We start from the raw sequence: 26814 nt of genomic DNA on the forward strand, positions 1-26814 counted from the left end.
TCCTCTTGCTCGGTCGTGGGCAGAGGCCCCCGGCCGACGTTCCTGCCCATCGATACCCCTCTCCAATCCCTCACCGATCTAGCGACCATAACATCTGGTATCGGCTAGCTTAGGTTTCAATCTGATCCCATGGCTTCTGCTGCCAATTTCGTGGCATCGTCCTGGCAACCGTCGTCCCCATCTCCATGGACTACGCCGCATGTCACCTTCGTCACGCCGTCCTGGCAACCGGCGTCCCCATCTCCATGGGCTGCGCCGCATGCCACCTTCGTCACGCCATCCTGACAACCGGCGTCCCCATCTCCATGGGCAGCATCACCTGCCAATTTTGTCACCACATCTTGGACGCTGACGTGCCCATCTCCAGGGACAGCGCCAAATTTCGTCACATCATCTTCGTTGACAGCGTCTCCATCCCCATGGGCGACGGCACTAGGGGCAGCCACAGCTCAACAATCACAACCTCCATCGATGGGGGACTTGTGGACCAACATAAGGGTTGATCTCGCAAAGATGCAAGCCTCGTTCCGGATGGTTGAGCATGGGCTGCTGCAAATCAAGGCAGCAGTGCAACATGAGCAGCAGCGGCTGACGTTGTCCGCACGGCTCCAGACGTCGGCGGCTATGGGCATACAAGCTGTTGCTCGTGGCTTCCTTGCACGACGGAGAGTGCGAGAGATGGGCGACAGGTGCTCGAGGCAGCCTTGGTGATGGTTGACCTCGGCACACGGGGGCGCGACCTCGCCCTGTCGTCCGGTCATCAACAGCGGCACCGGGCCACTATCTCCAAGTGTGAGCATGGTACGTGTTCCGCAGGCGACGAACTTCAAATCTACGGCAGCGGCGGTTGGGAAGGCACTCCCCTCGTCATCGGCAAGGGCGCACTATTTAGCGCCACCACATTCCGCTACCGGCTGCCACGAGGGCGCCTCCGCTGGTTATTATTGCAACCTATTCCAGGTGCCCGTCCATGTGCTCCCCTTTCATCCAGATGGCGTCCATGGGATCTAGGTGGCTGCACACATGCAAGTCCAATGCGCGGAGGGTCTCCGCCTTATCTTATGGGGTAAAAAAATCAGATTCGGAATAATAAGATAAGTCGAGATGTAAAAGGCTTGTCTTCTAGGTGTCTGGTTTTGGATCAAGTAGACTCGATCTTTGAGCGCCCGTCATGCTGCAGCTCGAGGACGAGCTGCTTGTCTAGGAAGGGTGTAGTATCATGGCCACGGAGGCCCACGGAGGGGCTGCGGCAGCAGCAGCCATGGGCCCTCCAAGGGGGATTAGATAATGATAGTTAGCGATAAGATTAGAAGATTAGTTGAGATTATCTTGGAGATTAGTTGAGATTATCTAGAAAGGTTATCAGTTAGTTTGTTGAGAGTTTTAAGGAGATAACGATCTCTAGCTAGACAGGGGCGGCCAGCCGACCTAATTATGTAATCAATGGATGAGAAATAAAGTAGGCAAGAATTAGAAGGGAGAAACCCTCCTCTTGCTCGGCCGTGGGCAGAGGCCTCCGGCCGACGTTCCTGCCCATCGATACCCCTCTCCAATCCCTCACCGATCTAGCAACCATAACATTTGTCTCCATCTCCCTCCCTCCTCTCTGTCTGCCACTGCCGCCTCTCTCCCACTGCACCGTTCACGCCACCAAAAGAGACATGCTCTCGAAGCCGTCCACCTCTTTTTCTTCTCTACCAGTCCTCCATCGAAGCCTTTTTCTTCCCTCATCCAGCACATGACGAAATTGCTCCCTCCCCCCTCCCTCCAGGGCATGCAGGCCACGGACAGAAACTTAGGGCGTGATTGGTTACCTGGCAGTGATGGAATAAGTCTTGAGCATCTAGAGGACAACCTTCTTTTGACTGTCCTCTGTAGTCCTTTAGCATCTAGAGGACAGCTTGACTGTCCTCTGTAGTCTCTTTAGCATCTAGAGGACAGCAGTCGCTTTTTGACTGTCCTCTGTAGTCGCTTTAGCATCTAGAGGACAACAGTCGCTTTTGACTGTCCTCCGTAGTCTCTTTAGCATCTAGAGGACAATCCTGTTGTGTAGTGTGTGTGAGAAGGTGTGGTAGTGCAGCCCCTAGGGCTATAAATATGTGTCCCCAACCCCTCAAGGGTATGGCATTGTGTAGTGTTTGAGGAAATAAACAGAAAAATTGCCCCAACTCATAGTGTCATCCTCTTGATGAGAGTTAGAGTCCCTCTACTTACAATTGGTATCAGAGCCAAACTATCCTGTAGCCTAAACATCTCTTGCTCATCTCCTTCCCGCGCCTCTCCCCACACTCAGTCGGCAGCAAGAGCTCCAACTGTTCCTTCCTCTCCTGTTCAGACGAGCAACCTTTCGTCTGAGACAGCCTCTTCCACACGCAGCGACCCCTCACTAGCCCACCATGTCCCTACGCTCGGTCACTTCGAGTGCGCGGCGCCAGCAGGAAGCTGAGGTCGCCGTGGCACAAGAACGAGAGCGAGCAGCAGCAGCGGCTGCAGCGACAGCGGCGAGGGCAGCACGGCTGGCGGCAGCGGAACTGGCAGCAGCGAGAGCGGAAGTAGAAGCAGCGGAGGCGGCGGATGCTGCACGTGCGGCGGCAGCAGAGCTCGAGGTTCTGCGCGGCAGTAGAGCTGGCAGCTCTGCTTCTGTCGACGACAACACCGATGAAGAGCTCAGGCTGGCGAGGGAAGCAGCGCGAGAGCAGGCTGCACAGTGGGCAGCCGCGCACCCCCATGGGGGCGCGCGTGGCGGCAGCCCAGATAGGCGCCGACGCGCTGACGGCGCTCTGGGCGAGGGCGCACGCGGCGGCAGCCCAGAAGGGCGTAGACGCGCCGGCGGTGCTCCCGGCGGTGGCGACCGGGTCGACGGAGATCGCGGCCTCTACAGGCGGCGCGACTCTCCCTCCCCGGATCGGTACCATGGTCGTCGCATGGCCCAGGCCATTGTCAGGGACATCGGTCCCGGCGGTGGGTGGCCTACCCTCACCAAGACCAACTACGTCGAGTGGGCCGCGGTGATGAGGGTACGGCTCCAGGTTCGCCAAATGTGGGAAGCAGTTCGGTACGGCGACGTCGACTACCACGAGGATCGGCGGGCGTTGGATGCCCTCATTGCTGCAGTCCCGTCCGAGATGCAGTTTTCGCTTTCCCAGAAGCGGACTGCCAAGGAGGCCTGGGACGCCATCGCTGCGACCCGCATCGGCAGCGACCGTGCCCGCAAGACCACACTGCAGGCACTTCGCAAGGAGTGGGAGAACCTGGCCTTCAAGCCAGGTGAGGATGTTGATGACTTTGCTCTCCGCCTCAACACTCTGTTGCAGAAGATGGTGCAGTTCGGCGACGACACCTACGATGAGGAGAGAGCTGTTGAGAAGCTCTTCTGTTGCATCCCCGAGAAGTACAAGCAGATCGCTCGCTCGATCGAGTCTCTGCTAGACCTCTCCACGATGACGATCGAAGAGGCGATAGGTCGTCTCAAGGTGGTCGACGGCGACGAACCACAGGCTCCCTCTGGCCCTATCACTATTGGCGGGAAGCTACATCTCACTCGGGAGCAGTGGGAGGCCTGCCAGGGTGACCAGAAGAAGGGGGAGTCCTCCTCGACACGAGGCCGCAAACGCGGCAAGCCGCGCAAGGCGCGTGGAGGCGCCCAGGCCGGGGCGCGAGGACATGCTGAGGGCGGTGCCCAAGGCGGCGCCGTCGGCAACAAGAAGCCGGCACGAGACGACGGCTGTCACAACTGCGGCAAGCTTGGCCACTGGGCCAGGGACTGTCGGCAGCCACGACGTGGTCAGGCCAACGTCGCACAGGCGGAGGCGGAGGAGGAGGCCCTGCTCCTGGCACATGCAAGCATCGAGATATCTCCAGCGGCACCGGCACTCCTCCACCTTGATGAGTCGAAAGCACGCGCTTTCCTCGGCGACGTCTCCAACAAGGACATGATCGAAGGGTGGTGCCTCGACACCGGCGCCACTCATCACATGACCGGCCGACGGGAGTTCTTCACCGAGCTTGACTCTAGCGTCCGAGGCTCCGTCAAGTTTGGGGACGCCTCCGGCGTAGAGATCAAGGGCGTCGGCTCAGTCGTCTTCACCGCCGCATCTGGTGAGCACAGGCTGCTCACCGGAGTCTACTACATCCCCGCGTTAAGGAACTCTATCATCAGCTTGGGACAGCTGGATGAGAATGGTTCGCGCGTGGAGGTCGAGCACGGAGTCATGAGGATCTGGGACCCCTCTCGTCGCCTTCTTGCCAAGGTACGCAGGAGTCCAAATCGGCTATACATCCTCAATGTGAAGGTGGCACAACCTTGCTGCCTTGCTGCTCGTCGAGACGACGGGGCATGGCAGTGGCACGAGCGCTTCGGGCACCTTAACTTCGAGGCCCTGAAGCGGCTCAGTGCCAAGGAGATGGTACGAGGCCTGCCGTGCCTTGACCATGTGGAGCAATTCTGCGATGTCTGCGTGTTGACAAAGCAGAGACGGCTCTCCTTTCCCCAGCAGTCGAGCTTCCGAGCCAAGGAGAGGCTCGAGCTCGTGCATGGGGACTTGTGTGGCCCGGTGACACCAGCCACACCAGGAGGACGACGCTACTTCTTGCTGCTCGTCGACGATCTCTCCCGCTACATGTGGGTGATGATCCTTGGCAGCAAGGGAGAGGCTGCGAACGCCATCAGGCGTGTGCAGGTCGCTGCGAAGGCGGAGTGCGGCCGCAAGCTGCGCGTGCTGCGCACCGACAACGGCGGCGAATTCACGACGGCTGAGTTCGCGTCGTACTGCGCGGATGAGGGCGTTCTGCGCCACTACTCCGCGCCGTACAGCCCGCAGCAGAACGGCGGCGTCGAGCGACGCAACCAGACGGTTGTGGGGATGGCTCGGGCTCTCCTCAAGCAGAGAGGAATGCCAGCTGTCTTCTGGGGAGAGGCGGTGGTGACAGCGGTCTACATCCTCAACCGCTCGCCCACCAAGGCACTCAACGGGATGACACCGTACGAGGCTTGGCATGGGCGCAAGCCGGCGGTCTCTCACCTACGGGTCTTCGGCTGCCTCGCGTTCACCAAGGAGCTTGGCCACATCGGCAAGCTCGACGACAGGAGCACCCCGGGGGTGTTCATTGGCTACGCGGAGGGCTCGAAGGCCTACCGCATCCTTGACCCAGGAAAACACAGCGTGTGCGCACGGCGCGACGTAGTGTTCGACGAAGGGCGAGGATGGGCGTGGGACAAGGCGGTGGACGACGGCACGACTCTGACGTACGACGACTTCACCATCGAGTACGTCCACTTTGAGGGAGCTGGGGGAGTAGGCAATTCTTCTCCGAGCAGGTCTACCCCAGCCCCCAAGTCTCCACCGACTCCAGCGCCACGCTCTCCAGCTCCGGCTACAACGAGCTCTTCACCACCACGCACTCCAGCCACGACTCCGGCTACACCGAGCTCTTCGCCACCACGTACTCCAGCACCGACGGTACCCTCTCCGGGAACGTCCTCTCCGACACCAGCTCGTGTCGAGCACGACCCAGTGGAGCTCGTGACCCCGCTCTCCCGCGACGAGGAGCGCGTCGACGCGTGCTACGACGGCGAGCCGTTGCGGTATCGAAGGGTGGAGGGCCTTCTCATCGACCTGTCGGTGCCGGGCCCTGCGTCTCGCATTCTGGCAGGAGAGTTGCATCTTGCATGTGACGACGGTGAGCCTCGGTCTTTCGCGGAGGCCGAGAAACATGCGGCTTGGTGTGCCGCGATGCAGTCGGAGATGGACGTGGTTGAGACGAACCGCACTTGGGAGCTCGCTGATCTCCCTCATGGTCATCGCGCGATCACCCTTAAGTGGGTGTTCAAACTGAAGAGGGATGAAGCCGGCGCCATCGTCAAGCATAAGGCTCGCTTGGTGGCACGCGATTTCTTGCAGCAGGAGGGGATCGACTTCGACGATGCCTTCGCCCCTGTAGCACGGATGGAATCCGTGCGACTCCTCCTCGCGCTGGCAGCCCTGAAGGGCTGGCATGTTCATCACATGGATGTCAAGTTTGCGTTTCTTAACGGCGACTTAAAGGAGGAGGTCTATGTACACCAGCCGCCAGGTTTTGCGATCCCTGGCAAGGAGGGCAAGGTGTTGCGCCTGCGCAAGGCTCTCTATGGCCTGCGACAGGCACCGAGGGCGTGGAATGCCAAGCTGGATTCCACGCTCGAAGGAATGGGTTTCACGCCAAGCCCGCACGAGGCGGCCATCTATCGGCGGGGCAATGGAGGAAGTGCCCTGCTGGTGGGTGTCTACGTCGACGACTTGGTGATCACCGGCGCCAAGGATGCAGAGGTGGCAGCGTTCAAGGAAGAGATGAAGGCCACCTTCCAAATGAGTGACCTGGGGCATCTCTCCTTCTACCTGGGGATTGAGGTGCACCAGGGAGACTTCGGGATCACACTTCGCCAGACCACCTACGCCAAGCGCATTGTTGAGCTAGCTGGGCTCACCGACTGCAACCCAGCTCTCACTCCGATGGAGGAGAGGCTGAAGTTGAGTCGCGACAGCACGACGGAGGAGGTGGATGCTACACGGTACCGGCGTCTTGTGGGGAGCCTTCGCTACCTCGTCCACACACGGCCTGACTTGGCATACTCAGTCGGCTACGTTAGTCGGTTCTTGCAGCGACCGACGACGGAGCATGAGCAGGCTGTGAAGAGGATCATCCGCTATGTTGTGGGGACTCTCGACCACGGTCTCTACTACCCGAGGTGCCCTGGGGAGGCACACCTTGTCGGGTACAGCGACGGCGACCACGCCGGTGACATCGACACTAGCAAGAGCACAAGCGGGATCCTCTTCCTCCTCGGCAAGTGCCTCATTAGCTGGCAGTCGGTCAAGCAGCAGGTGGTGGCCATGTCCAGTTGCGAGGCCGAGTACATAGCGGCGTCCACTGCTTCGACTCAGGCTCTCTGGCTGGCTCGACTGCTCGGTGATCTCCTCGGGAGAGACACTGGAGCGGTGGAACTCAGGGTGGACAGCCAGTCCGCTCTGGCATTGGCCAAGAACCCCGTGTTCCATGAACGGAGCAAGCACATCCGGCTGAGATACCACTTCATCCGAGATTGCTTGGCAGAAGGGAGCATCAAGGCGCGCTACATCAACACCAAGGATCAGCTTGCAGACCTGCTCACCAAGCCCCTTGGGAAGATCAAGTTTGTTGAGCTTTGCTCCAGGTCCGGGATGGCCCAACTTTCTCACAAGACAACGCCCAAGACTTAGGGGGAGAATGATGGAATAAGTCTTGAGCATCTAGAGGACAACCTTCTTTTGACTGTCCTCTGTAGTCCTTTAGCATCTAGAGGACAGCTTGACTGTCCTCTGTAGTCTCTTTAGCATCTAGAGGACAGCAGTCGCTTTTTGACTGTCCTCTGTAGTCGCTTTAGCATCTAGAGGACAACAGTCGCTTTTGACTGTCCTCCATAGTCTCTTTAGCATCAAGAAGACAATCCTGTTGTGTAGTGTGTGTGAGAAGGTGTGGTAGTGCAGCCCCTAGGGCTATAAATATGTGTCCCCAACCCCTCTAAGGGTATGGCATTGTGTAGTGTTTGAGGAAATAAACAAAAAAATTGTCCCAACTCATAGTGTCATCCTCTTGATGAGAGTTAGAGTCCCTCTACTTACAGGCAGGACCCCCGGCCAGGCCAAACTCAGCCACCCACCCTACTGTTCGGTTGCCTATATCTCCTATTGGGACAGGCTGATCTGATGCAAACAGTGTCCTGGGGCCAGGCTGATGAGGAAAGGCCATTTTGGTTGTATGAACTCAGGCTGGGCACAGAAATCAAGACCTAATTTTAATTAGTTTTCTTGTTATATCTCTTGATTAATGCATCCAATTAAGAAACCGATTTTACTTTTGTGTTTCTGATATTTTTAGGAACAAAACTAGATCTCAGTTGCTATATAAAATATGCTTTTATTTGTTTGGCTTCTTTCTCACTCAGGCAACCAATCAGATTCTTCACTCAGCCGGGACGACCTCAGAAATGAAACGAAACAGCACAGCCTAGCCCTGTTGGCACCTTCCAATCTTTAGCCGGGCTTCCAAAAGCAGCCAGGCTGAGTTGGGCCACCCCAACCAAGCAGGCCCTTAAATTGCCAGCTAGGGGCTGCATCGAGCTTGGCCGTGGCACGCCTCCTCTGTTTCTCCATCTCCCTAGTGATGAGCTAGGGACAGTCTGCGGCAGCACACAGGTACGACGCGACAGGGTGGTCCACACACAACAGAGGTGGACATAATGCTAGAGTATAATACATATTCACAGTTTGGAACGAAACATGTTCATTCACAGTGACAGAAAAAGAATTATTAGAGGTTCTATGAGTTACTGGTTCACAACAGTAATGGCGTGAACCATGAAGAATCTGACCTGAATTTACTTTAAAACAGGGACGCATCAGTCCATCATCTGTTACAACCTCATACAATGGATGTGAAAGCTGGAAAAATTCTGGCTTCCTTGCAGAGACTATAACCTATAGTAAAAAGAATTAATGGATATTAATGAAGTTTCCAGTGTGTTGTAAGCAATGACTGCCAAACAGACACTTCTACAAAACTGGTATAAGGGAGAGATAAAAACTTACCATTTCAAACAGATCTCTCCATCCCACATCATTAGGAAGAAAGCGATTGAATGCATGATTCATCATTTTGTTTGTATAATGGAAATCTGAATTAGTAATGAGAAGCAACTTTTTTCCAGCCTGATAGTTTGTTGGAGGAAAAGCCAGCATATCAGCACAATGGTTCTATTACACTGAATTGATCATACAGCACCATAAATGTAGAAGATTAAGAGAACACCTCACACTCGTTATAGAAAGGGTGACTTTCATGTGTATAGTCAAAATACACCTTGAAGTACAAGTACATACATATCTCTAGACTATACATATCTCTAATACCCGTCCCGCATTCACAGCTGGAGAGAATTGGACGCATAGACTGGACTGAAAGTCACTAAACAACTGTACAGACAGTCCCTAAGTCATGATGTCCATGAACTGATGTGCAGAAGGGACATGTAGCACTCGAAGGTGCCACAAAGCAACCTTTTTACGGATGAAGTGGATTTCAATCTCAATGTGCTTCGCCTTCGTGCGATGATGATAAACCAGTTTGGCGGTCATATAGATTGCACTGGCGTTGTCACAATAGACAATTGTCGCCGAAGGAATCGAGACGTGAAACTCCTAAAGCAATCGTCGCAGCCAGCAATATCTGGCAACTGCAGCCGCAGCAGCCCAATACTCAGCTCTGCACTGGAACGGGACACTGTAGTCCGCTTTGAAGACCACGAGACCAAGTTGTCGCCGAGGAAGATGCAAAAGCCCGAGGTAGAACGCGGTAACAAGGCATTGTAGTCCGCTCTAAAGGCCAGGAGACCAAGTTGTCCTTGAGGAAGATGCAGAAGCTCATGGTAGAACATTGGAAATCCAAGCAGCCTGCCCAATCGGCATCGGAGTAGGCAGGGATGGATGACACCGCACCTATGCCTAGGTGGAGACTGGCGTCGAGGGTGCCCTTCACATAGCGCAAGATGCGCTTGATCAGGGTAAGATGGGACTCACGTGGGTTGTGCATGAAGAGGCAGACTTGTCCAATGGTGTAGGCAAGTTCAGTCAAAGTCAGTGTGAGGTACTGCACTGCATAGCGCCAGCTAGACTAAGGTACTCCAAGGGGTCAGCAACAAAGTCGCCGTCAATCACAGACAGCTTAAACCGAGAGTTAACTGGACTACTGGAGTCGTCGTGGGGTGACAGTCAACCATGCTGGCCCGCTGGAGCAGATCAACCACATATTGTCACTATTACAGGAGCAAGCCATAGGAGCGTGTGATGGAGATGCCAAGAAAGTGCCAAGGTCAGTCATGGCGAACTCAGAGCTAAGACAAAGAGTGATGCGCTGCAGTGGAACAAGAGAGGACGCTGACAGTACAAGTACAATGTCGTCGACGTAAAGCAGCAGGTAGGAGACATCATCTTGCTCTTTATACATAAAGAAAGACGTGTCAAACTTCACCGCGGTGTTGGACATCATCTCAGCATTTGTGTACTGCCGTGTGTGCCCCACGCCATGCCTTTCCTTTCTGCCCCCCTCCCTTCTTCAAAGGGACGCACATATGACGATGCATGACTAGCGGGGGAGGAGGGAAGACTAGAGGAAGCAGGCTGACAATGGATCCGGTGGCACGGCTTTGGATCTAGTGGCACATCGCCTATTCTCCGCTTACACCCCTAGGCAAGGAGTTACCCTCCGCCCAGCACTGAAGCGCGCCTAGGTGAGCGCCCAACACCACCTTTTGGAACAATGAGCGGTGATAACATAAAGAGGATGAGACAGCAATGGTGCAATTAGCAATGGTGGATAGGGAGGCTAGTGAGATGGTGCACAGGTCTCCACTGTTATTATGAAGGATCACACATCACGTTGATGGGTCTTTGACAAAAAACAGAAACATCAAATTCAATGGAACAGTTATTATCACGTGTAAAACTGACAAACAGAAAGAAGATTGTGCGCAAGAGCAGGGGCAACAAGGACATTGCTGAGGTAAAAAAGAAGTGGCGGCTGTGGACAGAATGGAAGTGCCACGACTGATAACAGGAATGAAGTGACCATTGCCCACAGTGAGAGATGACGCAGAGGGAGGGAGGGGAGTGAGTAATATACCATCTGAGGACAATACTATGGGACATAGCACCAATGTCAAGCACTAAGGGGTTGGCACTTTAAAGAGGTATGTGGTTGAGGGCGGCGATGAGACCTATCAAATCTCGACCGCCAACATGAGGGGCTCCGAGCGTCCAGGTAGGGGGCAGATTGCTGCCAAACTACCATAGAAGGAGAGAATTGTGTATAAGCCTATGGAGATGGCCCAAGGATACCTTGCCCGTGCCAAGCTAGCTACTGTGGAGGTAGAGGACCAACACAGGAGGTAGAGGAATTGGTCGATGTCACGGGAGACCGGCGCGGGCAAAGGAAGCATGCACGGAGCATGGTGTGCATAGGAATAAAGGTCGCGTGACAACAGAGCTCACGCGCGCGAGGCGGCATGCAGGAAAGAGGATGCACGTGTGTTGAACATGCAAGGAGAGAGGAGGCACGCACAGAGATGCGTTGCACGGGAGAGGGTGACGTGCGAAGGGGCGAAGAGGAGGCACGCACGAAGATGTCAATTGTGGGGAAGTCGCATGGCCATGGGATCACCGACCGGAAGAGAAGCTAGAGCAAACAGAGAGAGAGAGAGAACCCAAGCCTCGATACTATGTACAAGATAAAGATAACACCTCACACCCTTTAAGGGAGGGGGTGCAAGGTTTTAAAGTCGTCCAACTAATCGTGAATAGTCACAATTAGTCAGCCTTATCGCTAGAGGGAGCTCGATTAGGGTCTCCAACTCGACTAGAGCGACTAGGAAGCGATTAGTCGTCCTAGTCGCCAACTAATCGCAATTAGTCTTCGACTAGGTGTAATGGTCGACCGGTTATGCCTGTTTTGGGCCACTAATCCGGTCTCTATTACATGGGCTGGCCCACCACCTGTACAGCACAAACATTGTTTTTCCCTACTTGTACCAATACAGTGCACGCATTACGCAGTGCACAGTCGCGCTCACACGTGCGCCCTTCTCCTGCACCGCCACCCCTTCTCCAGCGCCGCCACTCTCCTCTCCTGCCGCCCTGCTCTGCTCCGACAGCCCTCTGCTCGAGCGTCAGTTGTGCCCCCTCTACGTGCGGTCGTTGCAGTCTGCAGAGGCCCCCCTCCAACGTGTGCTCATCCTCCTCTATTAAACCCCGACCAGGCGACCACTCCTCTGTTCAGAATTCAGAGACCAAGATGAGCACCTCTTCAGACACTGTTCACTTATTGAGCAGTATTGTGCCCGCCTTGGTCTCCTCTTGAGTTGTGCTTCGCTTAATTGTTGTGCCGCTGCAGATGAGAATAGGAGGCGGTGTAATAATGTTCAAGTCATCTTCGTAGAATCTGTGTTGCCCCAGCCCCAGAACGATGGCAGTGGCACTGGTACGATTCATGCCACGCGTGAATCAGTTGCATCAGCTTCATCTGATGTTGCAGCTGGTTCTTCCATCAAAGATAAAGCAATTGCAGTCCTGCTACAACTATATATATATTGTCCTGTTATAGGTGGACGACTAGGAGTCAACTAGGCTCGACTAATCGAGCAAATCGACGACTAATCGTGATTAGTCACCTTATCAGTGCTCAGGCGACTAGAGACGACTAGCCGACTTTAAAACCTTGGAGGGGTGACTTTCATATATATAATCAAGATACAACTTAGAGTATAAGTAAAGTACATACATATCTCTAGACTATACATATCTCTAATAATAAGGTGGAACTGTGCTAACCTCTTTTTGATCAAGAAGAGCTAAAGGAAGTTCTGGATCAGGCTCTACAAACCGATCAGGCTCAGCCATTATTTCTCTCTACATTTCAACCAGCTAAAGAAGTTTTCAGAAAAAGGTAATAGTCATATATCATAATTATAATATGATTAACCTAAGAGTACCTTAAGTTGGCCTTCTACATGTGCTCGAAAAAGTGCTTTGGAAACAGCCTGAAAAAAAGGTATACCAAACTTCGTTTATTACATAGCAGAAGTGGACAAGGACAAAAGTTCCACAAGTCAAAAGAGACACGGCTTGGTGGGCGGACCTTTTTTCTGTTTCTGAATAGATTAATTCTGCATTTATTTGTTTACTTTATTTTTAATATAATATAGTAAAAGCATGTCACAACGCTGATGTAAGCCCTTCAAAGAGACGAAAAAAGAAACAGCAGTGCTCATTACATTGTACAGTCCTTTGTAATCCAGTGGCCCAAGTTCAGCTGGCACCAATCCCTGATCTAACTTGTCAACCATCTGAAGAGAATAGCAATATCCAGTTTCAGTTCAAACTTGAGAAATGTTTGGTGTGAGAGATCACATGCAAATTCAGAATGTCTACATAATCATTTGAAAAACACTACAACTACTCGCTGAATGAATCAAAACAGGATTGACTGTGTTGATGTGTAATTATTTGGAATAAATACATTCAGATTTCTGGGCACACATCATGTTTCTTTGCTGGGCTCCTAATTGTGATTTATTCTGCCGAGTACAAATCAAATGCCAATGTACTACCAACTTCTGTTTGATGCTACTGCAAACCCCACTACTAACAAACGGAAGGATCACAAGAAACGTCTAAACTTAAATCTATTTTAAATAAATTTCCAAATCAATGAGGTAAAATATGGCCAAACTCCAAGTCCTTAGAAGGCAAAGGCACAGTTATTCAAGGATGAAACAGCAGAGAGCACCAAACTACTAGCAAAAATATATTTCAGCTAGCTTGTTTAGCATAGTATCTCATCTGAACATGTACCATTTCTGCAACTCTTGCCGAGTCTTTAGCTAATCTAGACAAATACTTAGCTTCGGAAAATATTACACGGATATTTGACAATATATATACAGTACTCGCCCTCCCATAGGAGGCCCTTTGGTAAAACTAGATCTATTATTCTTGCCTGCTTTCTAATGACCCCCCACCTCTCATTATATAGAGGTGGTTAACCTAACCCTAATGACCTAGCTAATGGGCTTAGGGCCTGTCGGCGTTTCGAGACCGAGGGGTCCCTCGGGCCGACGAGTGAGTGTCGCCGCGTGCCCCAGCCCAGATGGGTCGAGCGCGAGGACGAGCGCGAAGGGGGGAGAAGCGAGGCGGCCGGAGGCCGGCGTGAGAGAGGTGGGAATTCCGCGGTCTTCGTGTTCGTCCCGCGCCCAGGTCGGGTGCGCTTGCAGTAGTGGGTTACAAGCGTCCACGCGGGTGAGGGAGCGAGCGGCTTCCAAGCGAGCGCCTGTCTCGTCCTCGTCCCCGCGCGGCCAACCCTCTCTAAGAGGGCCCTGGTCCTTCCTTTTATAGGCGTAAGGAGAGGATCCAGGTGTACAATGGGGTGTAGCAGAGTGCTACGTGTCTAGCGGGGGAGAGTTAGCGCCCTAAGTACATGCCGTCGTGGCAGCCGGAGAGATTTTGGCACCCAGCTGGTGTGATGTCGTGGCCGTCGGAGGAGCGATGGAGCCTGGCGGAGGGACAGCTGTCGGAGCGGTTGGGTCCTTGCTGACGTCCTCTTGCTTCCGTAAGGGGGCTGAGAGCCGCCGTCGTCACAGAGCATGCGGGGCGCCATTATTGCCTATCTGGCGGAGCTAGCCAGATGGGACGCCGGTCTGGTTCCCTGCGGCCCGAGTCAGCTCGGGGTAGGGTGATGATGGTGCCTCCTGTTGACGTGGCTGGCCTGCGCCCTAGGTTGGGCGATGTGGAGGCTCCTCCGAAGCCGAGGTCGAGTCTGTCTTCCGTGGCCGAGGCCGAGTCCGAGCCCCTGGGTCGGGCGAGGCGGAGGTCGTCGGCTGAGGCCAGGGCGGAGTCCGAGCCCTGGGGTCGGTCGAAGCGGAGTTCGTCGTCTTCTGGGGCTGAGCCCGAGTCCGAGCCCTGGGTCGGGCGGAGCGGAGTTCGCCGTCTTCCGGGGCTTAGCCCGAGTCCGAGCCCTGAGTCGGGCGGAGCGGAGTTCGCCGTCTTCCGGGACTTAGCCCGAGTCCGAGCCCTGGGTGGGTCGGGCGGAGCGGAGTTCGCCGTCTTCCAGGGCTTAGCCCGAGTCCGAGCCCTGAGTCGGGCGAAGCGGAGTTCGCCGTCTTTCGGGACTTAGCCCGAGTCCGAGCCCTGGGTCGGGCGGAGCGGAGTTCGCCGTCTTCCGGGGCTTAGCCCGAGTCCGAGCCCTGAGTCGGGCGGAGCGGAGTTCGCCGTCTTCCGGGACTTAGCCCGAGTCCGAGCCCTGGGTCGGGCGGAGCGGAGTTCGCCGTCTTCCGGGGCTTAGCCCGAGTCCGAGCCCTGGGTCGGGCGGAGCGGAGCTTCCTATGGTGCCTTTGGCAGGGCCTGACTGCTTGTCAGTCTCACTCTGTCAAGCGGCACTGCAGTCGGAGTGGAGCAGGCGGCGCTGTCCTTCTGTCAGGCCGGTCAGTGGAGCGGCGAAGTGACGGCGGTCACTTCGGCTCTGCCGGGGGGCGCGCGTCAGGATAAAGGTGTCAGGCCACCTTTGCGTTAAATGCTCCTGCGATTTGGTCGGTCGGTGCGGCGATTTAGTCAGGGTTGCTTCTTAGCGAAGGCAGGGCCTTGGGCGAGCCGGAAATATGTTCGCCATCGGAGGGGGGCCTCGGGCGAGACGGAAATCCTCCGGGGTCGGCTGCCCTTGTCCGAGGCTAGGCTCGGGCGAGGCGTGATCAAGTCGCTCGAATGGACCGATCCCTGACTTAATCGCACCCATCAGGCCTTAGCAGCTTTATGCTGATGGGGGTTACCAGCTGAGAATTAGGAGTCTTGAGGGTACCCCTAATTATGGTCCCCGACAGTAGCCCCCGAGCCTCGAAGGGAGTGCTAGCACTCGCTTGGAGGCTTTCGTCGCACTTTTTTGCAAGGGGACCAGCCTTTCTCGGTTGCATTTTGTTCCGGTGGGTGCGCGCGAGCGCACCCGCCGGGTGTAACCCCCGAGGCCTCGGAGGAGTGGTTTCACTCCTTCGAGGTCTTAATGCCTTGCGCAATGCTTCGGCTGGTCTGGTTGTTCCCTCATGCGAGCTGGCCGTAGCCCGGGTGTACGGTCGGGTCCCAAGTTCTCGGGCTGGTATGTTGACGTTGTCAACGGTTCGGCCGGAGCCGGGTTTGCGAGAGCAGCCCCCGAGCCTCTGCACAGGGCGAGAGGACGATCAGGGACAGACTCGACTTTTTTACATACGCCCCTGCGTCGCCTTTCCGCAAGGAGGAGGGGGGAAAGCGCCATGTTGCCCTCGATGGACGCCGAACATGGTGTCTCCGGTGAGCTGCAAGCGGGTAATCCGAGTGGACGTCCGTGCCCCGTTCGTTAGGGGTCGGCTAGGGGCCCAGAGGCACGCCCAAAAGTACCTGCGGGTGATCTGCCGGACCTGGTCCCCTGGCGACGGGGTCCGAGGGCTCGATGCCTCCCTCTGATGGGATTCTGTTACAAGATCGCTCCCGCGGGTCTCGGAAATGTCCTAGGGTACCTCGGGAGCGCAGCCCGAGCCTTGGTTATGTATCGAACGTAACCATGGTCATCCCTCGCTCGGCGTCTGAGGCGGCTGTGAACCCTTCGGGGGCCAGCCTTCGAACCCCTGATCAGTAATGGGCGTGGAGCCCGAGTAGCCTGAGGCGGCCGTGGAACCCTTCGGGGGGCCGGCCTTCGAACCTCTGACCGGTAGTGGGTGTAGGGCCCACGCGATCTGAGGCGGCTGTCGAACCCTTCGGGGGGCCAGCCTTCGAACCTCTGATCAGTAGGGAGGCTCGGAGCCTGATTCCTTCACGGGGAAGGATCCTTTTCGGGGTATCCCCCTTTCCCGGTCCCTGTTGCAAGAGAGAGAAAAAGAGGAAAAAAGGAAAAGGATATGAAATCGAACGACGCGGCGTACCTTTACTGACGCGGTCATTATGGCGAAGGCGAAGCGTCGCCCGCTTCTCCTGCCAGAGGCGCCGCCTGTCCCGCTGCGGAGTTAATGCGACGGGGCGAGTGGTTGGCGGGGGCGGCCGTTGCGCGTGCGCGAGCCGTTCGAGGAACGGATCACGGGCGCGTTGTCTTCACGCCGTGAAAGGGGGTTCTCTTGCTGCCCCCGGATGGGACGTGAGCTTGGTTGACGACGTGATCGCTGCTCCCGCTCGCCTGCCACCGTCATTACTGCCGGCCCATTTTTGGCCGCATTGACCGCCGCGCTAGGCTGGCGCTGCTGGGTCGTGCGCTGGGTCGCCTCGAGTCGCGGTATTGGTTCCGCAATCGAGGAGGCGCGGTGGTGGCGCAAGTGGCGGTGCAGTTTCTTGCATGAGGCATCCGGCGCGCCGGTTGCGTGACGCGTGGGCCTGGGCCTCCATGCTGGGCGTGTCGGGAGTCGGAGAAGCGCGTCCACTTGGCGCGGTTGCATGCCGCCTGCATGGCCGCCCGCCCCTTTCGCCCGCTGGTCTGGGCAAAAGTGGAGGGTCACTTGTAACCGCTGGGCGGTCGTGCGCACCGCGCGCGGCGGTTGGGCTTTTTCTGCTCTGAGCCGGTTTGCATGACGTGTGGGACCCAGCCCCCGCGCCGCAGGGGAGGGCCTTGGAGCGTGTCGGAGAAGACTCAGCCCGTGACGGCTGGGGACGCATGTAGGGATAGTCGCCTTTAAAAGGAGGGTGACCCCCTTGGAAATAGACCATGTCTTCGCGCTCCCTTATGCGTTGTGTCTTTCCACCTTCCAAGCCCCCGGATGGGGGATACCCGCCGTCTTTCCGCCTCATCGTTGGAGGAACGCAACTCCGTGGGAGTTGGTACCTTTCGGCCATCGTTCGGCTTCAAGGATTTTCATCATGCAGCCCGGCTGCACCCCTCCGCCGGCGGTCACCCAAGATGGTGACCTCCAGCTTGATGGTGGGGGAAAGCGAGCCGGGCTGCGGCCGCTGCCCCTCCCTCAGCCTCAAGGACTTTCATCACCAGGGCTGGGGAGGGGAGTGTGCCGAGTCGGGGTCGGCCCCTGCGTGGGCGGTGGCCCGCTCCTTCACTCAGTGATCGGAGGGAAGGGCGGTCGTCGTCCGTGGCGCCGGCAGCTGCACCGTGCGTGGCTCTCGGACGCGAGTGGCTTCGGAGCCCCTCGCGGCGCCGGCGTCTGCCACGGCAGCTGGAAGAGGTTCTTCCGCCGGCGAGATAGCCAGGGCCGGCCACGGACCGACCTCCAACTCTACGGCCTTCTGCCCGTCCTTGCCTCACGAGTTTGGGCATGGGCGGGGGCCTCTTGGCAGCAGCATTCGCCCTGAGGTCAGTGCTGCCGCTGTTCGGCCCCCCGGGGCAGAAGTCGTCGTCGTCGCTGCTGCTGGAGCGGGTGACGGCGCGCCGTTCGTCGGTCTTCTGTTGCTCCGCAGGCCCTCCCCCATGGAGTGGGGTTGTTCGTACCTGCGGAGGGGGAACCGGAGTTCCGTTTGTAATGGCACTTTGAATGCCAGTGTTTTTTGTTCATTGTGGCTGTCGAGGCCTGAACATGTATGTAATTTTGGCACGGAGCCGTGTTTTTTCCTCATTTTCGAGCACTAAGACTCGCCTGTTGGTTGTCTGAACCGCTTCACCGAGCGTGAGTCGCCCCGTGTCAAGGTGACGAGTGAGGTATCCGTATCCCGGAGGCGTAGGAATCCCTCGGCTCGGTCGGCCTTGTTGTCTGAGGCTTCTCTAGCTTAGTTAAAGGGACCCCTTGGCCGCTCTTCGGTGAGCCGAGGCCAGGGGTAGCGATATCAGCATGAACAGGGGCGGAGTTGGCTCGAAAATGAAACCTGGTTGGCCGGAGCCCAGCCGGGTCGTCCGTTAGCGGGACCGACGCCGGAGTTGACCAGCCGAGGCCTCGGGTCGGGCTGGCGCCCTTAGAAGATGGTTGGCCGAGGCTCCGGGGTGAACGGCCGAGCCGCCTGCTCGGGCCGGATTCCCGGAGAAGGCCCTGGCAGCTATTGCCCGGACGTGGCGATGACGTCGTCCCTTAGAGCGGAGATCCTCGGACCGCGTCGCCGTCTGAGGCTAGGTCGGACCTCGCCGAAGGTGTCGTCGATGCCGAGGGTGCTGCTGCCCCCTTCCATCGTCAAGACCCGAGCCTGTAGGATCAGATTGTCTTGTAGCGTGTGCCTTCTACGGCCGCCGAGGCCAGAACACACACCCTCGCTGCGTTGTAAAGTTGCGTCTCTTTTCCTCTTGTTTCGAGTATCTGGACTTTTTTGTCGGTAACAGGGATGTTTGTGCGAGCAAGAGTTGCTTCTCGCGGAAGGTGACGAGTGAGGTATCCGTATCCCGGAGGCGTAGGAGTCCCTCGGCTCGGTCGGCCTTGCCGCTTACGCGCACTTTTACCCGTCCATGAAGCTCTGTCACCGACTCAGTCGAGAAGGCTCGAAGGGTCGCTTCGGCAGAAGAACTTCCGAACGTGAAGACTTGTCCGGTCCGCGGAATCACTTATCCGAACGTGAGTTACTTATCGCAGAAGGTGATGAGTGAGGTATCCGTATCCCGGAGGCGTAGGAGTCCCTCGGCTCGGTCAGCCTTGGCTGCTTACGTGTACTCCGTCGTTTTCAGGATCCACTTTTCGAAGTAGTCAAAAAGCACGAAAGATATTCTGGCAGAAGAGATCTTTTTTCGAGGAAAATTTCGACGCAGAGGGGGTTGCCCCCCTTTTAGCCCCCGAGGGAGGGTCGGGCTTTGCCGAGGCGAGGCCGACCCTTCCTTGATGACTAAACTTTGCGTGGGTGCGAGGTATATGGACAACTTGAAAACATCTTAAGGGTAGAAGCGACGTAGCTGTTGGATGTTCCAAGCGTTGCCGTAGACCTCGCCTTGACTGTTGGCCAGCTTGTACGTTCCGGGCTTCAGAACCTTGGCGATGACGAATGGTCCCTCCCAGGGGGGCCTGAGCTTGTGCCTTCCTCGGGCGTCTTGTCGCAGCCGAAGCACCAGGTCGCCCACCTGGAGGTCTCGGGACCGGACCCCTCGGGCGTGGTAGCGTCGCAGGGACTGCTGGTACCGTGCCGAGTGTAGTAAGGCCTTGTCCCGAGCCTCTTCCAGCTGATCCAGCGAGTCTTCTCGGCTAGCTTGGTTGCTTTGATCGCTGTAGGCCCTCGTCCTCGGGGAGCCGTATTCCAGGTCTGTGGGCAAGACGGCCTCGGTCCCGTAGACTAGGAAGAACGGCGTGAAACCCGTGGCTCGGCTCGGCGTTGTCCTCAGGCTCCAGACCACCGAGGGGAGTTCCTTCATCCATCGCTTGCCGAACTTGTTGAGATCGTTGTAAATCCGAGGCTTGAGCCCTTGTAGAATCATGCCGTTGGCACGCTCTACTTGCCCATTTGACATGGGATGAGCCACGACGGCCCAGTCCACCCGGATGTGGTGATCCTCGCAGAAGTCCAAGAACTTTCTGCCGGTGAACTGGGTGCCGTTGTCGGTGATGATGGAGTTCGGGACCCCGAAGCGATGGATGATGTTGGTGAAGAACGCCACCGCCTGCTCGGACCTGATGCTGTTCAGAGGTCGGACCTCGATCCACTTTGAGAATTTGTCAATGGCGACCAGCAGGTGCGTGTAGCCCCCGGGCGCCTTCTGCAAGGGGCCGACGAGGTCCAGACCCCACACAGCAAAGGGCCAGGTGATGGGTATCGTCTGCAGAGCCTGAGCAGGCAGGTGGGTCTGCTTCGCATAGAATTGGCACCCTTCGCAGGTGCGGACAATTCTAGTGGCGTCGGCCACCGCCGTCGGCCAGTAGAAGCCCTGTCGGAAGGCATTCCCGACAAGGGCTCGAGGCGCCGCGTGATGGCCGCAAGCCCCCGAGTGTATCTCCCGCAGGAGTTCCTGGCCTTCGGTGACAGTGATGCATCGCTGGAGGATGCCTGAGGGGCTGCGGTGGTAGAGCTCCTTCTCATCGCCCAGCAAGACGAACGACCTGGCGCGCCGCGCCACCCGCCGAGCCTCGGCTTGGTCGAGGGGTAGCTCTCCTTGGTGGAGATATTGCAGGTACGGGGTCTGCCAGTTTCGATCAGGCGTGGCCCCGCTTCGCTCCTCCTCGATGCGCAGTGCCTCACCCTCGGAGGCCGGGGGTACCTCGGGCTGAACCGAGGGCGCCTCGGGCCGAGCTGAGGGTGCCTCGGGCTGCGCCGAGGGTACCTCGGGCCGGACCGAGGGTACCTCGGACTGGGCCGAGGGCGCCTCGGGCTCGGGCGTGTCGTCGATCTTGACGGAGGGTTGATGTAGATCCCGGGAGAAGACGTCCGGGGGAACCGTTGTTCGCCTCGAGGCTATTTTAGCCAGCTCGTCCGCAGTCTCGTTGTAGCGCCGAGCGATGTGGTTAAGCTCGAGCCCGTAGAACTTGTCTTCTAGGCGCCGAACTTCATCGCAGTAGGCCTCCATCTTCGGGTCGCGGCAGTGGGAGTTCTTCATGACTTGGTCGATGACGAGCTGCGAGTCACCGCGGGCGTCGAGGCGCCGGACCCCTAGCTCGATGGCGATCCGCAACCCGTTGACCAGAGCCTCATACTCAGCCACATTGTTGGACGCCGGGAAATGGAGGCGTAGCACATAGCGTAGGTGTTTCCCGAGGGGCGAGATGAAGAGTAGGCCCGCGCCGGCTCCCGTCTTCATCAGCGACCCGTCGAAAAACATGGTCCAGAGCTCCGGTTGGATCGGAGCCGTTGGTAGCTGGGTGTCGACCCATTCGGCTACGAAGTCCGTCAAGACCTGGGACTTGATGGCCTTCCGAGGGGCGAACGAGATTGTCTCGCCCATGATTTCCACCGCCCACTTTGCAATCCTGCCCGAGGCCTCTCGGCACTGGATGATCTCCCCCAGGGGAAAGGATGACACCACAGTTACCGGATGAGACTCGAAGTAGTGTCGCAACTTCCGCCGCGTCAGGATCACTGCATACAGCAGCTTCTGAACTTGTGGGTAGCGGATCTTGGTTTCGGACAGTACCTCGCTGACGAAGTAAACTGGCCTCTGAACGGGCAATGCATGCCCCTCTTCCTGCCTCTCGACCACAATCGCGGCGCTAACCACCTGAGTGGTCGCGGCGACGTAGACCAAGAGGGCTTCTCCGGCAGCTGGAGGCACCAAGATAGGCGCCTTTGTGAGGAGCGCCTTCAGGTTCCCGAGAGCTTCCTCGGCCTCAGGGGTCCAAGTGAAGCACTCGGCCTTCCTTAAGAGGCGGTACAGAGGCAGACCTCTTTCGCCGAGGCATGAGATGAAGCGGCTCAGAGCCGCGAGACATCCCATGACCCTCTGTACGCCCTTTAAGTCCTTGATGGGCCCCATGCTGGTGATGGCTGCGATCTTCTCCGGGTTGGCTTCGATGCCCCGCTCGGAGACGATGAACCCCAAGAGCATGCCTCGGGGCACCCCGAAGGCACACTTCTCGGGATTGAGCTTGACGCCTTTCGCCTTGAGGCATCGGAATGTCACTTCAAGGTCGGAAAGGAGGTCGGAAGCTTTCCTCGTCTTGACTACGATGTCATCGACGTAGGCCTCGACCGTGCGACCGATGTGTTCGCCGAACACATGGTTCATGCACCGCTGGTACGTCGCGCCCGCATTCCTCAAGCCGAACGGCATGGTGACATAGCAGTACATGCCGAAGGGCGTGATGAAAGAAGTCGCGAGCTGGTCGGACTCTTTCATCCTGATTTGATGATACCCTCTTTGATGAACCCTGCCGCTGTTAGCTTGTGGATCTCCTCGCCTATCACTCTGCGCTTCTCCTCGTCGAATCGGCGCATAGGCTGCTTGATGGGTCGGGCTCCGGCCCGAATATCCAGCGAGTGCTCGGCGACATCCCTCGGTATGCCGGGCATGTCCGAGGGACTCCACGCGAAGACGTCGGCGTTTGCGCGGAGAAAGTCGACGAGCACTGCTTCCTATGTGGGATCGAGCCCGGAGCCGATCCGGATTTGCTTGGAGACGTCGCCACTGGGGTCGGGGGGACGGCCTTAACCGTCTCCACTGGCTCGAAGTTGCCGGCATGACGCTTCACGTCTGGCACCTCTTTGGAGAGGCTTTCCAAGTCGGCGATGAGGGCCTCGGACTCGGCGAGGGCCTCGGCGTACTCCACGCACTCCACGTCGCATTCGAACGCGTGTTTGTACGTGGGTCCGACGGTGATGACCCCGTTGGGGTCCGGCATCTTGAGCTTCAGGTAGGTGTAGTTGGGGACGGCCATGAACTTCGTGTAGCATGGCCTTCCCAGTACCGCGTGGTAGGTTCCTCGGAACCCGACCACCTCGAACGTCAGGGTCTCCCTTCGGAAGTTGGAGGGCGTTCCGAAGCAGACGGGAAGGTCGAGTCGTCCGAGGGGCTGGACGCGCTTCCCGGGTATGATCCCGTGGAAGGGCGCAGCGCCTGCTCGGACGGAGGACAGATCGACGCGCAGGAGCCCGAGGGTCTCGGCGTAGATGATGTTGAGGCTGCTGCCTCCGTCCATAAGGACCTTGGTGAGCCTGACATCGCCGATGACGGGGTCAACGACGAGCGGGTATTTCCCCGGGCTCGGCACGTGGTCGGGGTGGTCGGCTTGGTCGAAGGTGATGGGCTTGTCGGACCAGTCTAGGTGGACTGGCGCCGCCACCTTCACCGAGCAGACCTCCCGGCGCTCTTGCTTGCGGTGCCGAGCCGAGGGATTCGCCGCATGCCCACCGTAGATCATAAAGCAGTCGCGGACCTCAGGGAACTCTCCTGCTTGGTGATCTTCCTTCTCGTCGTCGTCGCGGGCCCTGCCACCCTCCGCGAGTGGCCCGGCGCTGTAGAAGTGGCGCCGAAGCATGACGCACTCCTCAAGGGTGTGCTTGACGGGCCCCTGATGATAGGGGCACGGCTCCTTGAGCATCTTGTCGAAGAGGTTGGCACCTCCGGGGGGCTTCCGAGGGTTCTTGTACTCGGCGGCGGCGACGAGGTCCGCGTCGGCGGCGTCGCGTTTCGCTTGCGACTTCTTCTTGCCTTTCTTCTTGGCGCCGCGCTGAGTAGACGCCTCGGGAGCATCTTCCGATGGGCGGCCCTGGGGCTGCTTGTCCTTTCGGAAGATAGCCTCGACCGCCTCCTGGCCGGAGGCGAACTTGGTGGCGATGTCCATCAGCTCGCTCGCCCTGGTGGGGGTCTTGCGACCCAACTTGCTCACCAGGTCGCGCCAGGTGGTGTCGGCGAGGAACGCGCCGATGACATCCGAGTCGGTGATGTTGGGCAGCTCGGTGCGCTGCTTCGAGAATCGCCGGATGTAGTCCCGGAGAGACTCTCCCGGCTGCTGCCGGCAGCTTCGGAGGTCCCATGAATTCCCGGGGCGCACGTACGTGCCCTGGAAATTGCCGGCGAAAGCTTGGACCAGGTCATCCCAGTTGGAGATCTGCCCCGGAGGCAGGTGCTCCAACCAGGCGCGAGCGGTGTCGGAGAGGAACAGGGGGAGGTTGCGGATGATGAGGTTGTCGTCGTCCGTTCCACCCAGTTGGCAGGCCAGACGGTAGTCCGCGAGCCACAGTTCCGGTCTCGTCTCCCCCGAGTACTTTGCGATAGTAGTCGGGGGTCGGAACCGGGTCGGGAACGGTGCCCGTCGGATGGCCCGGCTGAAGGCCTGCGGACCGGGTGGCTCGGGCGAGGGACTCCGATCCTCCCCGCTGTCATAGCGTCCCCCACGCCTGGGGTGGTAGCCTCGGCGCACCCTCTCGTCGAGGTGGGCCCGACGGTCGCGATGATGGTGCTCGTTGCCGAGGCGGCCCGGAGCTGCAGGCGCGGTGTTGCGCGTGCGCCCGGTGTAGACCGAGGCTTCCCGCATGAATCGAGAAGTCGCGGCATGAGGTTCCGAGGGGTATCCCTGCCTTCGGGAGGCAGAGCTCTCGGCCCGTCGGACCGCGGCGCCTTCCAGGAGATTCTTGAGCTCCCCCTGGATTCGCCGTCCCTCGGTGGTGGATGGCTCCGGCATCGCGCGGAGAAGCACCGCTGCTGCAGCCAGGTTCTGGCCGACTCCACTAGACGCGGGTGGCGGCCTGACCCTGGCGTCGTCGGCGACGCGGTGCTGGAAACCCTGGGGCAGATGACGTATTTCTCCGGCCGGGGGTTGGCCCGCCCATGCCTGCCCAACGTCCCGGCGGATCGGCTCAAGCGCTCCGGCTCCCTCGTCGAGCCTGGCCTGCACCCCGCGGATTTGCTCGAGCTGTGGGTCGTGACCCCCCGCCGGAACGGGGACCACAGCTAGCTCCCGTGGGATGTCAACGCGGGGCACCGGCCTAGGGAGATCACCGTCCTCCGGCATGCCGAGATGATTGCCTTCGGAGGGACCCCCTAGATCGACGTGGAAACATTCGCGGCTTGGGCCGCAGTCCTCGTCGTCGAGGCTGCGGCTACCGTCGGAACAGTCGGAGAGGCAGTAGTCACATGCGCTCATGAAGTCCCGCATGGCACTGGGGTTGCCAAGTCCAGAGAAATCCCAACAGATGCTGGGCTCGTCGTCTTCCTCGGACCCAGAGGGCCCGTAGGTCGAGACGCCCGTCAGCCGGTCCCAAGGCGACCGCATGCGAAACCCCAGAGGGTTTGGACTCGCCCCTACGAGAGCGCCCGCCAAAGCAAGGTCGCTAGGCGGGTTGAGGCTGAATCCAAATGACGTGGGATGGGAATCGGTCGGTACCTCTTGGTCGACGAGCGGCGATAAAGTCACGTCGGGGGCTGACTGCACCGTCGTCTCAGGTACGAGGGTGACGTCCAGCAAGCTCTCCGCGAGCGCGCTGGCGTCGTCCGCTCGCTCGGGACTGGCGTGTCGCGGGGAGACGGCGCTCGTCTTCGCCTCAGGCGCGAAGTCGATACCCGGTGCGCCCCTCGTCAGGGTGCCGGCGTTGTCGACTCGCTTGACAGCCAACGAGGCGCTGCCTCCTGCTTGGCCTTGGTTGCCCCGCCTTCCCCTCCGTCGGCGGGGAAGAAGGCGGGACGAGGTCGAAGGTTGTTCTTCCACCACGCAGGGAAGACGTCGTCGATTCCGCCGCCGGCGGGCGGGCTGTCGGCCGTCATTGTCGTTGTCGCGCGGCGGTGGAAGGAGTATCATGTCGTAGCTGCCGTCGAAGGACATGAACTCAAGACTCCCGAAACGGAGCACCGTCCCGGGTTGGAGAGGTTGCTGGAGACCGCCCATCTGGAGCTTGACGGGAAGCTGTTCGTCAACACGCAGCAGGCCCCTACCTGGCGCGCCAACTGTCGGCGTTTCGAGACCGGGGGGTCCCTCGGGCCGACGAGTGAGTGTCGCCGCGTGCCCCAGCCCAGATGGGTCGAGCGCGAGGGCGAGCGCGAAGGGGGGAGAAGCGAGGCGGCCGGAGGCCGGCGTGAGAGAGGTGGGAATCCCGCGGCCTTCGTGTTCGTCCCGCGCCCAGGTCGGGTGCGCTTGCAGTAGGGGTTACAAGCGTCCACGCGGGTGAGGGAGCGAGCGGCTTCCAAGCGAGCGCCTGTCTCGTCCTCGTCCCCACGCGGCCAACCCTCTCTAAGAGGGCCCTGGTCCTTCCTTTTATAGGCGTAAGGAGAGGATCCAGGTGTACAATGGGGTGTAGCAGAGTGCTACGTGTCTAGCGGGGGAGAGCTAGCGCCCTAAGTACATGCCGTCGTGGCAGCCGGAGAGATTTTGGCACCCAGCTGGTGTGATGTCGTGGTCGTCGGAGGAGCGATGGAGCCTGGCGGAGGGACAGCTGTCGGAGCGGTTGGGTCCTTGTTGACGTCCTCTTGCTTCCGTAAGGGGGCTGAGAGCCGCCGTCGTCACAGAGCATGCGGGGCGCCATTATTGCCTATCTGGCGGAGCTAGCCAGATGGGACGCCGGTCTGGTTCCCTACGGCCCGAGTCAGCTCGGGGTAGGGTGATGATGGCGCCTCCTGTTGACGTGGCTGGCCTGCGCCCTAGGTTGGGCGATGTGGAGGCTCCTCCGAAGCCGAGGTCGAGTCTGTCTTCCGTGGCCGAGGCCGAGTCCGAGCCCCTGGGTCGGGCGAGGCGGAGGTCGTCGGCTGAGGCCAGGGCGGAGTCCGAGCCCTGGGGTCGGTCGAAGCGAAGTTCGTCGTCTTCTGGGGCTGAGCCCGAGTCCGAGCCCTAGGTCGGGCGGAGCGGAGTTCGCCGTCTTCCGGGGCTTAGCCCGAGTCCGAGCCCTGAGTCGGGCGGAGCGGAGTTCGTCGTCTTCCAGGACTTAGCCCGAGTCCGAGCCCTGGGTCGGGCGGAGCGGAGTTCGCCGTCTTCCG

The 26814-nt window shown here is 58.5% G+C and overlaps 1 protein-coding gene across 5 annotated transcripts in view; it reads right to left on the bottom strand.

Moving 5' to 3' along the window:
* Positions 1-26814, bottom strand: part of LOC100193261 (uncharacterized) — a 48258-nt gene that overhangs the window by 10198 nt on the left and 11246 nt on the right. For all 5 annotated transcript variants that reach the window (XR_004851737.1, XM_035961288.1, XM_035961286.1 and 2 more), the window contains 5 exons: positions 12839-12910; positions 12557-12604; positions 12396-12473; positions 8604-8723; positions 8387-8492 (listed from right to left, as the gene is read on the bottom strand). Coding sequence is in view for 4 of the 5 variants with exons in the window: in XM_035961288.1 (XP_035817181.1) it covers positions 8387-8492; positions 8604-8723; positions 12396-12473; positions 12557-12604; positions 12839-12910 (424 nt within the window). In the remaining variant the exon portion in view is untranslated. The remainder of the gene's footprint in view (positions 1-8386; positions 8493-8603; positions 8724-12395; positions 12474-12556; positions 12605-12838; positions 12911-26814) is intronic.

Source organism: Zea mays, chromosome 8, assembly GCF_902167145.1.
Source record: "Zea mays cultivar B73 chromosome 8, Zm-B73-REFERENCE-NAM-5.0, whole genome shotgun sequence".
In the NCBI taxonomy this organism is placed as follows: Eukaryota; Viridiplantae; Streptophyta; class Magnoliopsida; order Poales; family Poaceae; genus Zea; species Zea mays.